The 12,958-nt window shown below is 35.1% G+C and overlaps 1 protein-coding gene across 1 annotated transcript in view; it reads left to right on the top strand.

The window, feature by feature from the left end:
• LOC113094956 (ephrin-A5b-like) overlaps positions 1-11,032 on the top strand; it is a 50,124-nt gene extending 39,092 nt beyond the window's left edge. Inside the window, exons 3-5 of the mRNA XM_026260544.1 lie at positions 7,898-7,963; positions 8,115-8,189; positions 8,307-11,032. Of these exons, the coding sequence (XP_026116329.1) occupies positions 7,898-7,963; positions 8,115-8,189; positions 8,307-8,431 (266 nt within the window). The 3' untranslated portion in view covers positions 8,432-11,032. The remainder of the gene's footprint in view (positions 1-7,897; positions 7,964-8,114; positions 8,190-8,306) is intronic.
• The last annotated feature ends 1,926 nt before the right edge of the window (positions 11,033-12,958 follow it).

Raw genomic sequence — 12,958 nt, 5'->3', positions numbered from 1 at the left:
CAGGAGTGGTCCGACAGCTCGGACTGCTCAGGGCCGCGATGGGTTCATTTATGCAGGCGCACGCAGGAGATGTGGAGCGTTTGATTTGGCGGAATCCGACCTGATGATCTGACAGATCTCATGGGCGCATAAAACGATGGACATGTTTTTATGAGATGTGAAAGGAAGGGACTGGAGAATGAGGAGGGGGAAGTGGTAGAAACAGGAGATAAGTACATGGAGAGTGAGAAAAAAGGCAGATAGGAATGCATGGTACATAGCATTTAGGGGTTAGATCCCAGCAGGAGATATGGATGTTTTGCATGAATGCGGGTGTCTATCGGAGACATTGCCACATAGTAAAATAGACCTTTTTTCCTGAAGGCCTGTGAGTAAGAATAAAAATATCGGAAACATCTCGACTGAAGTGATGGAACTGTCAGATACAATAAAGTGTTTTACAGTTAATGCGAGTTGGAAAACAAGGATTCATAGCACACGTCTCACTCCTGTGTGACTCTGTCATGATTCAACTGTTACGGGCTCTCTCAAGAGAAAAGGAAGTTTCTCCATTTGTGAGGAATTACGAGTAAAGGGAACTAAATAAACAGCGTGTCAGTCTGATCAAGTTGAAGCAAAGTAGTTTAGAGTGATTGCACAATGTTATCAAGTAGATCAGTGGCTTTCAGTAACCTTGATCATATCACTGCGATCAGAAATAGAAAACAGAAGATATTTAAATATATTATAATACCAAGTTATTTTAATAAATTAAGAAATAAAATAAATAATTTAATTAATTAATAAAAATACAGTATAAATGGCAAATTCATTTATATGCTGTAGTTTTTCAGTTTTTAATATATAATAATTTAGGAATAATTATAGCAGAAATGCAGAAATGCTATAAAATATATTTTAGTACCAAGAAATTTGAATAAATGAAGAAAGAAATATAATAAAATAATAAAAATTTAATAAAAAATACAATATATAACCAGTTAATTCATCTATATGTTTTAGTATTTATTTATCACCTATTTTAACAGCTTATAATATATAATTTTCTTGAAAAAAATTGTCATTGTGATTAAAAAGAAATTGTGATTTTTTTATTTTATTTTATAAATGTATGGTGTTTACTGTTACCTTTTTACATTATTATTTAAATTTATTTGTACAGTTATTTGTAATTTGATGTAGTGTATAAAATATAAAATCTTTTTATAAATAAAATGTGTTGATTATATATAATATGATATACTATTTAATTGGTAACTTATAAAAAAAATATATATATATATATATATATATATATATATATATATATATATTTCTATATAAAATAATTTTATAAATAAAATTTGCCGTCTATGTTTCTTTAAAAGGTTTCTTTTATATGTTCAGTAATATATACTACTTTATTTTCAGTTAATTTCTCTTGTCTTTCAAAAACAGTAGTTGCTGTTTTTATATTTAATTAATTAATCATTTAAAATAAATAATTTGATTCTGTATATAAAAGAATTCTATATATATATATATATATATATATATATATATATATATATATATATATATATATATATATATATATATATATATATATATATATATATATATATATATATATTATTTAGTTATTTTTTTAAATACGTCATATAGCCAGAGGCATAAAATGTCTTAATTGTTTGTCTATTTATTATTTGAAGCAAGTTTTCCTGAATCATTCTCTTCATTTGTTTGATGTCTGCCTCTCATGATTTGGTTAGACAGAATGTCTTTGTTAGCCGGTGTGGTGGCTAATCATTCTGAGTGAGGGGTCGCTCCAGGAGAGCAAAGGGGTGACAAGCACGGTCTCTGTGCTGTCAGTCAGCGTGTCCAGCCCGCTCAGGAAGCGATCAGGGGGGATCAGAGGGCCCGGCCCCGCAGGTCAAATGTGAACATGCTCTGATGACTGCAGTTGAACTCACAATCCTGAATGGCTCAAGGCAGCATGTTTTTCCAATATGGCCGATGTGGAAGTCTGATCTTAATCTCAGAGGATAGAAATCCAATTTCAAGGGAAGGTTTTTAGTCAGCCTCTCCCTCCTGCGTGAGCGGGGCCAACGGCAGTGCATGCTGTCTGATATGAGTCCGCTTCAAAAGCCCACGACTGCTATTTGTAGTCTATTCCCTCCATCTTCATAATACTGTAAGGTAAATCAGAAACATTCCTGCTTTGTGCTTAAAGCAAGACCTGATTTGTAGCTTTGATAAGAATCCTGTACTTTGTGGTTTGCTTATAAGTGGCGTAGTCGCTACCTGAGCCAAAATTATTCCCCGCATTACAAAGCGCTCTCAAAGCACTCAAGAATGTGTGAGAAAAGAGACGGGTGCGCATCTTATCTAAAAGATGGAGCATCAATCCATTTTTTCCCTCATTTATCAGACTTCTCGGTTACATCGCATCTAATCTCTCAACCCGTAGCTGGAATGGTGGTGTCTCTGGGAGGTTTACTGCCCCTGGCTGTCTGCAGCTCGGGTGGATCTGATGTCGGCTGTGTGAGAAAGGAGATGTGGGTGAGCAGCCCGGGCCGTGACAGTGTAGAGTGTCTTTGAATAAGCAGGGTTGGTGTAGTAGTCTAGTCTTAATGTCTGCCAACATGAGGTCAGTTACACGCCGCATGCTGACAGCGAGGGAATTCTGATGACTGACAGAATGAGAGTTTGTCATATAAGCGACCCATGAAATCATTCTAATACAGCTGGGACTGTTGATTATTGTCACAGTTTATGTTTAAAGAAATTCGGCGAGAGCCTTGAAATTAGAGAAGTGTATTTCTTCCTGGCATTGAGCATTCATGCAGCCACATTTACAGTAATCAAGGGCCAAAATTAACACACGTCAAGTGCAAATTGCAGGTAAAAATTGGCTTTGATGAGTAAATAATGAGTGACGGGTAACTTTATAAGGAACTGTAACTTAATACTTGGTTGAAGTCGAACTGTAAGAGTAACAGCCTGACCTTGAGCAAGGCGTTTACTAAAGAAAGCTTTTGTTTAGATTTTTACCTTATACAACTGACCTTTTCTTCTGCAGAACTTCATGTGGCACCACATATGTGAAATATTTCTTACTTAAAGCGACAGTCCACACCAGAATTAAAGTTCACTCATCATTTACTCACCAAACATGAGTTTATTTCATGAGTGAAATATAATATATATATATATATATATATATATATATATATATATATATATATATATATATATATATATATATATATATATATATTTTTTTTTTTTTTTTTTTTTATATATATATAATATAAGGGCTTTGTCTGTCCAAATTCACTTTTTTTTTTTTTTTCATTTTTCTGGATTCCATTTTTTCTATTTTTGGTTAAAATAAAAAATTGTATTAATCAAAATCATGTTTAATTAATTGAAATCGTGAATTTATTAAACATTTAGCAAAAATTTATTTTTTAAGGTTCTATGAAATACATTTTTTTTCTCAAATTCTTAAAATGTTAAATATTTTTTCATTATTTTATTTACTTCAGTAATGCTGTTTTGTTTTTCTGGAAAATTAATTTCTGGTAAATACCATTTTCTGGTTAATATTCCTTAAAAACAATTATTTTAATAATAATTTTATCATTAGTAGCAGTAGTATCATTATATATTTCTGTCACCGTTTCTTCAAGTTAAACTGAACCTTTTTTTTAAAGGGTATCTGTGAAGACCTTTAAGTTTATGTTTATGAAGATTTTTTCTCAAAAGAAAGCATAATTTTATTTACCAACAAGGCTAAGGTAGAGTAAATGATGACAGAATTTTTTTTTTTTGGGGGTGAACTGTCCCTTTAAATGTCAAGAAAAGTATAATTGGAGCAGCTAAATCCCAATGGGTCGTCTTCATATTTATATAACAGGTAGCAGTTTAAACTGTGAAGACTTATCTTGTACATGATGCTGCTACAAAAGTTTATAAAGCTATACATTTGCAGGTGAATTGAGTGTTACCACAGCTTTGGAATACATATTTGGGATTAGACATATTTTATATGAATTTATTTACTTTGTGTAATATAAACAGGTTTTGACTAATAGAGATTTCTTTAGTGTACAATGTTGCCACTGAAATGTTTTGAATATTTTTCTGTGGGTTCGCTGTGGTTTTCATCAATCATGAATCCCTGTGTAGAGCAGCAATGTTCACTCCTGCACATCTTTCATCCGCAGTCCCCTCTCCCACCCCACATATCCAAATGCCCACTGCGGGATGGCATCCTATTAATGTCTCTGGGCAAAAAGTTAATTTTGGACTCTGACAATGCTGATGTTACAGTAGATGATGCTCCGTTTGCACACTCACGCTCGGCAGTTATTTATTGTGGTAGTAGCCAACGATGTACAATGGATTTGTGAAGTGGTGTTTCCAGTCAACATTGGGATCCCGCTCCAAACTAGACAAGACTTGAGGAATGAGACAAAAGCAATTTCACCCAATTCAAAGGAAATATGCTTGTGGGGACATGATTAAGGACTCACAAGCCCCCAGTATGTCAGTGTAGACAGCATATAAGCACATTGATTTAACCCAAGCTCTCCCCGCAGTCACGAGGGTGTGGGGATGAGAAGAGAGACAGCAGATTAAGTGCATCTGGAGACCCCACACAGCAGGGAATCATGGGGGTCAAGGCTAGAAGAGCCATGGTGCATTATGGGAATGTCTGCAAGCTCAGAGATGAGCCAGCCAGCTAATGGGGAAAGGAGTTATAATTCTTTTCTTCCGACATGTCTTTCTCCTGTTTCTTTTTCTTTCCCCCTACAGGCAACTGATCCTGTTATAGCCTCATCTTAACACTTTCATGGTGGTTTAAAGTGTTAAAAAGATATATGGGTCAATGACAGGACACTTTTAAAAAATCTTTTAATTTATTTTAAAAAAAGTCCTTCAAATGCATGACTTAAATGTAATGACTGTAAAGATCAACGAATCTCTTAAAATGTCAGCTATTTTGACCTTTTTATAACAAGACAAAGTTAGTTCATATTGTAAAATGTCATGACTCCAGAAAACTTAATATTGTCTGAGAAATAACAATCCATGACATTTATGTAGTTATGAATCATATGTAAATGTACATCAATTTCTACATACATTTTAAATACATCTAAAAACATATTTATTTACATTATCTTAAAACACATGTGAATAATAATAATAATAATATATATATATATATATATATATATATATATATATATATTATATATTATATATATATATATATGTGTGTGTGTGTGTGTGTGTGTGTGTGTGTGTGTGTATATATAATAATATGTAAGAAAATGTTACTACTTTAACTACTTGCTACTTGTGACAGTTTTAGTGTCATTAAACTGAATATTTGATCGAAAGTGATTAATTTATTATTTGATACCAGCATAAACTTCTGAGAACTTGCCTTATGCATTTCAAACCCCGTTTTTTTCTTTATCATAGCCGCTTATGTTGACTGACCCACATATTTTCTCAACAAAACCAGAACGGTGAACTCATGAGGTTTGACTGGAAGAGTCAGTGTAAGGTTTAGTAGTTCACAGTCACAGGCGATATGGTCTTTGAACTGAACAGAAGTCATTTGTATCATCACAGCTGATTACAGAGCTTTTAGTGGCAGGTGTTTCTATCGGCCTGTGATCTGTCATATGCAGCTGTTGATGTTACTAGCTGCCAGTACAGCTTTAAGTAGCAGGTGTTGATGTATGTAGTGACCAATCAACATCTAAGAGGCTTGTGGAAAGGTCACAACCAACAGAGGTTAGGAAAAGAGCTCGGAAAGGTTTAGCACAAATTTGCTGTCCGGTAAAAAAATACTGCTGTTAGTGATGTCTGTGGTCAAGATAAGGGTGTTCAATAAATATTTCCTGCCAGTAAACAAATTTAAAGAGATACTAATTCATCATCCTGCCACTAATGGAGCGTGTGTGCTGTGAACATTAGTCTTAGCTTATTTATCCTGAAGTTTATTGTCAAATAATCTAAATTTCAAGCATCCAACCAGAAAAACAAGACATCCAACCACTATTTCTTTCAAAGTGAAATACATGTCCACATCAGTGGAAGCGAGCCTCAACAATTGAATTATCAAGAACATATTGCGTTGGCTATAAGGAAATTGCATTTTGTGCAGTCCATGCTCATTACATTGGAAGGAGGAGATTTATTGAAGTGCGTTGCATTGCTCATTACTTTGTCACCTTTACGTCCAGTGTGATCTCTGGGTAAAATACCAAAGCCTTTCTTTCCCCCTCACCCCACCGGTCCTCATTTGTATCGCTCCCTGACTACGCCAGGTTGCATTACATACTGCATAAAGAGCGGACAGTGGAGAGAGAAGCTGTCTACCTGTTTTACTTAAGGTGCTAATGAGCTTTCCTTTATGGAGAGGACAAATTGAGAAACATGGCTCATGGTTGAGATGACAAGGGAAACAGCATAGCCAAAGTAGCACCGCCCTCGTGTAGTAGTAAGAAGCTAAATGAATGCTGATTGTGCAGTCCAGTGGAAGCATTTAAATCAGGCTTTTGCATGTAGCAATCCGCAAACGGAAAAAGATAGGTAGCATCTGAAGAGTTACTGATAGACTAAACCTGAAATGTATGATCCTGGTAGCCTTGAGCCTGTGGAGCTGTTGCGTTGTTACCATTTTAGAATGCTTGTCAAAAAAACGATGGTCATTATCTAACTGCTGCTGGCTTAACATTGAGCTTTTGTCTTAATTTAATCATGATGCATCAGTCAAATTAAAATTGTTTTGCACTGTATGTAGTCCCTTTCAAAGAAAAGGACTACAGTGCATGCATTCATAGCTTACCTGGAGTAACATCGCAAATTATATTTAATCGTATTTTAAATTGGTGTTAAGTGAAAAATATTATATTTTTATAACAATAATATTAATTAAAAGAATTAATAGAATTATTGGTAACACTTTACAATAATGTATCAGTTAATGTATTAACTAACATGAACGAACAATGAATAATACATTTAATCTTTGTGAATGTAAGTTAATGAAAATACAGTCATTCATTGCTTGTTCAAGTTAATTCACAGCGCATTAACTAATGTTAACAAACACAACTTGTGATTTTAATAATCCATTAGTAAATGCTGAGATTAACATTAACTAAGATTAATAAATGAGGTAGAATTATTGTTCATTATTAGTTATTATTATCCTTATTAGTTATTCATATTAACTAATGAAGATAACTAATGTTAACTAATAAACCTTATTGTAAAGTGTTACCGAATATTTTTTTTACATAATATTAGCATTTAATATAAAAGTGTGAAGGAAAGAAACAGTACATTGAGCCCTATTATTATGGATTTGTACAGTATATGCTACAATGTATTAAAATTGTTATTAAAGAATTGTCCTTTTTTTTCTTTTTTTTTTTCTTTTTTACAGGCGTATTTTGAATTTTGCACTACATTGCATTGTGTTTAGGGATAACGGCAATATCTATAATATAATGTCCTGTCAGAAAATTACCAGGACAATTTAATTTTTTTAATAGTGTATAAATATATAAAATATAACCCAAATCAAAACCAAACCCCAAAAAAAGCCAGTTCATATAATAAATATAGATCCATCTTGTGGGCTACTCTTGAAGCATTGTGCACTATAAATATTGTCTATTATGATAAATTACTTGTTGTTGTACCTCATTTGTAAGTCACTTCGGATAAAAGCATTTGCTAAATGACTAAATGTAGATGAAAATGTATGAATATAAATAATATAAATATATAAAAAATATATATATATATATATATATATATATATATACTGTGTGCAGCATGGATCGATTGGGCCTAATATTGACCATCTAAAATGTTTCCACAGCCTCTACAGTCAGTGAAAATGGGAGACGGAGCTGCTTGAGGCTGAAAGTTTTCGTCAGACCTTCAAGTAAGTTTTACAAGCCCCTCAGGAGAGATCTTGGCGTGGCTTCTGACAAAACGCGGTCACAATTGCACCGTTTATCACTGCTGGAATAGTTCAATGAGTTAAAGATGATGTCACGACCCTGACAACACCCTGTTTTATGTTTCTCCCACAGACAACTGCGAGAAAGGTAACGACCGCGTTGTCAAAGTCGATGATGGAAGCATCAACTCTATAGAAAATAATAATGGTTCGTATTGTATGCCAAACTCATTTCCATATCCAAATCTATCAGTAAGGTCAAAATGTTTTTGCACACTCAGGTATTACAGACCTATTTTAATCTTCTGTTTTTTCCTCCATTTAGACGGAACGAATCACGAATCTGCTGAACCGTCGCGAGGTGATGTCAACGGCGCCGGAAGCATTCAAACTTTAGGACCTTTGTTGGCCTCAGCGCTGGTTCTTTTGGCTTCCCTCTCCTCCTTATAGCATCCCACATCCCTGAAATACACAGGAGGACTCGTGGTCGAGCACTTTTAAGAAACACTGAGATCTTTCTCTCCTCTAAAAAGTAGTTTCTCGCACAGGAAAACGCTCCTTTGGCGATATAACTGGAAGGTTTTTAATGAACAAAAGCCCCACCCATGAAACACACACACACACAAAAACCCACTAAACTGTGACACACATACAAAAATAGGTCTGTGTCCTTTCAGTGCCCCTATGTGACGTTGGAGAGGGACTTGTAATTGGGGGCAGAGCAAGAAAATGACTGTTTTTCAAATGACAAAGACCGCTTTCAGTGTTGCCGTCCAGAAAAAAGAAGTCTTATAACAGAGCAAGAGGACTGTCTTAGGGACCTCTCCACGTGCATTGTGGGAAAACGTTGTCACTATATGGACTCAACTGCTGACCCTACTAGATATCAAAGCAAATTGTTGCCTGATAGCATCCCTTGTATAGAGGGAGAGCAGGGAGCTTTCTAATATCTCAACCGGAGTAGTCCGCGTGGACTCATGTGCTCAGGTGAATGGTGACAATTTTTGAAGCGTTTTCGTAGATAAAGGAAAAAGATAAGCACTCGTTTTGTACATTGTGTACAGGTGTACATGGGACTAAAACGCAGATGTGGTGTTCTTGAAGTAAAATGCTCAAGTGTAGCTGCCAAAATCGATGTTTTGTTAGGAGTACGGCGCCTCACCAAACAATCGTTTGAGTGAATATACTAATTTGTTTGGTGAATCATCCTTTTCTTATTTATTGTTCAGTCTTAGTGCTCTTGGCACTTTGTTGTACTAGTCATCAGCCAGGATTCAGGAGAAAGGAACACAAATGCCTAGCTGCAGTCAACTTACCTTTGATTTAGATGAATAACAACCGCATAACTTATGATAATGGGTTAATATTTTAGCAAGTCAATCCTTGAAATGATATCGGGGGGAAAAAACAGTAGTACGTTTCCATATCATGTCCGTCAGGGGTCACGTCACTCCTTAAAGGTGTGCATTATCATGGATAGGAGGGAGGAAATGGTTTTGCATTCGTTTTGTAAATGTCTTTTTACCCAAGAGTAAACAATATTAACATTTTAATTCGGTCAACAAAATGGGCTCATACCTTGCCAATTGAATTGGTAATTATGTAAAAACAATTTTTTTCTACGCATGAAGTGAAAGTAATGAAATTATTTTCCTCGAAATGAATTCTCACATGGATTTTCTTTTGTCAAAGTGCATTTCAACCGTGCCGTTTGTATCTATTAACTTTTTTAACACGGAGCCGTGCACATTAAACGCTCATCTGGGATCTACTGAAACAGTAGCAGAACGCTTCTTCCACCCTGGTGGCAGCTGACACCCTAACATGATTTAATAGGCTCTTTGATGTTGTCCAAAGTGCCTGGCACGCAGACCACATACTGCGAGGCCTCATGTGGGTTATTTCTGGAATTAAAAAATCGACAGCAGCACGGGAGGAGCGCGGTGTCCAGTTTAGCCGCGGGCTAGCGTTACTCTGGTGAACTTGGCCAGAGATGGAGAAAGATGAGATCTCCTGCTGGGATCAATAGTAATGGCCTTTACAGACATAAAAACAGGGTAAATATTTGCCCCCGTCCTGGTTTTCCTTGAATGGTTTTCATGTTTTTCATTCGCCTCTACTTATCGACGGTTTGGTAAGAAACATAAAGGTAGCTTTTGGCTTTATGTGGTTAAGTTTGGCTAGCTACTGTGGTTCATTTAAAATTATAACACAGGAGAACATGGATGCTGTGTATCCATACGTTGTTTAGAAAATCATATCATACAGTTATTTGGAACAGAAAAGAAATAAGAGATAAATAGGGAGCTAAGAAATAAAGTCAAAATTTCAGATACATTTGTCGATATGTTTTCTGGATGTAAATGCATTTGCCAACAGAATACTTTTTAAATGTGCTTGTTTTTATTTTTGAGTAATATTTAATAGTTCATTTAAGGCAAATAGGAATTTGTGCTGGTCAATGCTTAAAAACACTGATGTACTGTCATTGCTAAATCATATGCTAAATTTTTTTTGCATTTGTCTGCAATGTTCTGTTGTTGCACCATGAAAAAAAATTCTGTCGTCCATTTATTGTCATGGGAACAAACCTAGAAGGCCATTTTTAGTAGGTTTAATTCAGGAAACTTTTTTTTTTTTTTTAAATTACTGCTGGGTCTGTTTTTGTCCATATGCAAAACTTGAGGTTTTAAAGAACAAGGTCTTGTTGAACCTGGGTTTTTCACCGAAAGGCAATTGTGTTCCTGTAGTCTCTCATCGTCTTTGTCTCAGAGAATATTTCATCAGTGTTAGACATAATTTCTTAATTCTTTCCACACCTGCTTCTTCATACAGCTGTGAAGACCATGATACCTAAACCACCATTTCCCTTAGCTTCTTGGCTGTGTTGCCTAAATATTAGACATTTGCTGTGACGTTTCTGACGGTACAGCGCTGACTTGCATTATGATATGACACGTTTTTATATCTTCAAATGCCATTGTTTGTAAATACACTTGCTGGAGCAGCTCAAAATAAATGATTAAATAAATTTGTCATTGTTGTAAGAAACATCTTCCGGTGTCTTTTTTTGATGTATTATGATTTAAGATATTAGTATTTTCCAATAGGTTACTATACAAGGGCTAATGGTATTTATTCTGAAGTGTTTCAGGTGATTATACAATAAAAATAACATTTTCCTATAGCTTTCCAATGATCAGTGTGCAAGTATTCTTCTGCATCGAATTTCAACAGTGTTGTATGATTTAGCGGAGCCTTAAGAAACCTGCACAGTTTTATTTCAAATTCTTATTAAACAGAGAATTATACCAACGCATACAGGGATTTCTGATAACTGATTGTTCTATGAGTGAGAGATAGAAATGGTAACATTTGCCCATCATTATTATTACACTCAGGAGTCAATGAATATTAATAAAGTGCCTGCTCTTGGGCATTGGCCAGTTTAAACAAGAATAGGCTTGAGGGGGATTCCTTGGTGACATGGTGTTGAATGGTGACTAGTGTTCTCACTGATTTGCCTCTAAATATCTTGTGCATTGCTCTATTTCTGCTCCCTGAACTTTAGAATAAGCCAGACAGAATGCTGTGAAAAAGAACAATTGAAATCTATTCCACTCTATGCATTTCAGCAATTTCCTTCTTTTCGCCTCATAAAGACATACAATAGATTATTATTACATGTAATTATTGTCATCATTTATAAGCTTAGTTATGGTTATTGTTTGTGAAAAAAAAGCAAACTATCCAGAGAACCAACGCATGCAGGAAAATGCATTGGCCTTCAAAGCGCAGTGTGCCCACTTGTTGGCCTTTAAAGTGAAGTATTGCTTTAAAACAAAAAACAAAAGTGTTTATTCATGCTTTTTTACAATTATATGCAAATAATTTCTTGGTTGCTAAGGAACTGTAAAGAAAAGATTTACCTCTGAACTCTGCTCAACTAACTGATTTTCTCTAAGCGAAATGAGGCTGGATAATGTACTGAAGCTAGTTAAGATCATGCATGTTGTATTTGTACACTTGACCCGTGTTCTTTAGGTCATATGAAGCATTATCCTCTGAGGAAAGAGATTTGTGTGTGAAAATATAAAATCTCGGTGTAAGGAATTTATGGAAACAAAAGAATTTAGTGGCCAGCTTACTTTAATTCTAAAATGAAACAGTATCTGGCTCTATATGGTGTATTTTCAACCCCATTCAGCTTTCTAAAAATAACTGCACTACAGCTGAGAGGATTCATTTCTCCTTTCATACAGGGAAAGCCTGGGGCAATGTGATATTTCCAAGGCCAGAGATTACGCAGAAAATAAAGCCCAGTGAGTGACTGTATACTTTCAAAGTGTATTAATGTGATGTCGAGCCTCCTTGACCATGAGACAAACAGCCTGCATGGAAAACAGAAGAGCTGTCTCCCAAACCTGAGAAATTACGCCATTACAGGTATCTCACAGAGAAAGAAAGGCAAAAAGACACATCTGAATGCAGTGAGGTTTAGTTTTTGTTTGTAGAATAAAATGTCAGATAGAATAGCTGAATAGGGCACATTTGTTTATAAAATGCCCTCTTTGAAAATGTATTTTAAGCAACTTTTGACTGCATTTAAAGGAACACTCCACTTTTGAAATTAGGCTCATTTTCCAACTCCCCTAGAGTTAAAGAGTTGAGTTTTACCGTTTTCGAATCCATTGAGCTGAACTCTGGGTCTGGCGGCAGTGCTTTTAGCTTAGCTTAGCATAGATCATTGAATCTGATTAGACCGTTAGCATCTCGCTCAAAAATGACCAAAGAGTTTCGATATTTTTTTCTATTTAAAAATTGACTCTTCTGTAGTTAAATCATGTGCTAAGGCCGACGGAAAATAAAAAGTTGTGATTTTCTAGGTTGATAGGAACCACAGTGATATTACACAGCAACTGAAAATAGTCCACAAACGCAACTACACAAACTAGCTGAGGACTATTTTCAGGTGCT

Source organism: Carassius auratus, unplaced genomic scaffold (assembly GCF_003368295.1).
Source record: "Carassius auratus strain Wakin unplaced genomic scaffold, ASM336829v1 scaf_tig00215543, whole genome shotgun sequence".
Taxonomy (NCBI): domain Eukaryota; kingdom Metazoa; phylum Chordata; class Actinopteri; order Cypriniformes; family Cyprinidae; genus Carassius; species Carassius auratus.
Note: the sequence above shows the minus strand (reverse complement) of the source record. Positions and strands in the feature narration are given on the sequence as shown.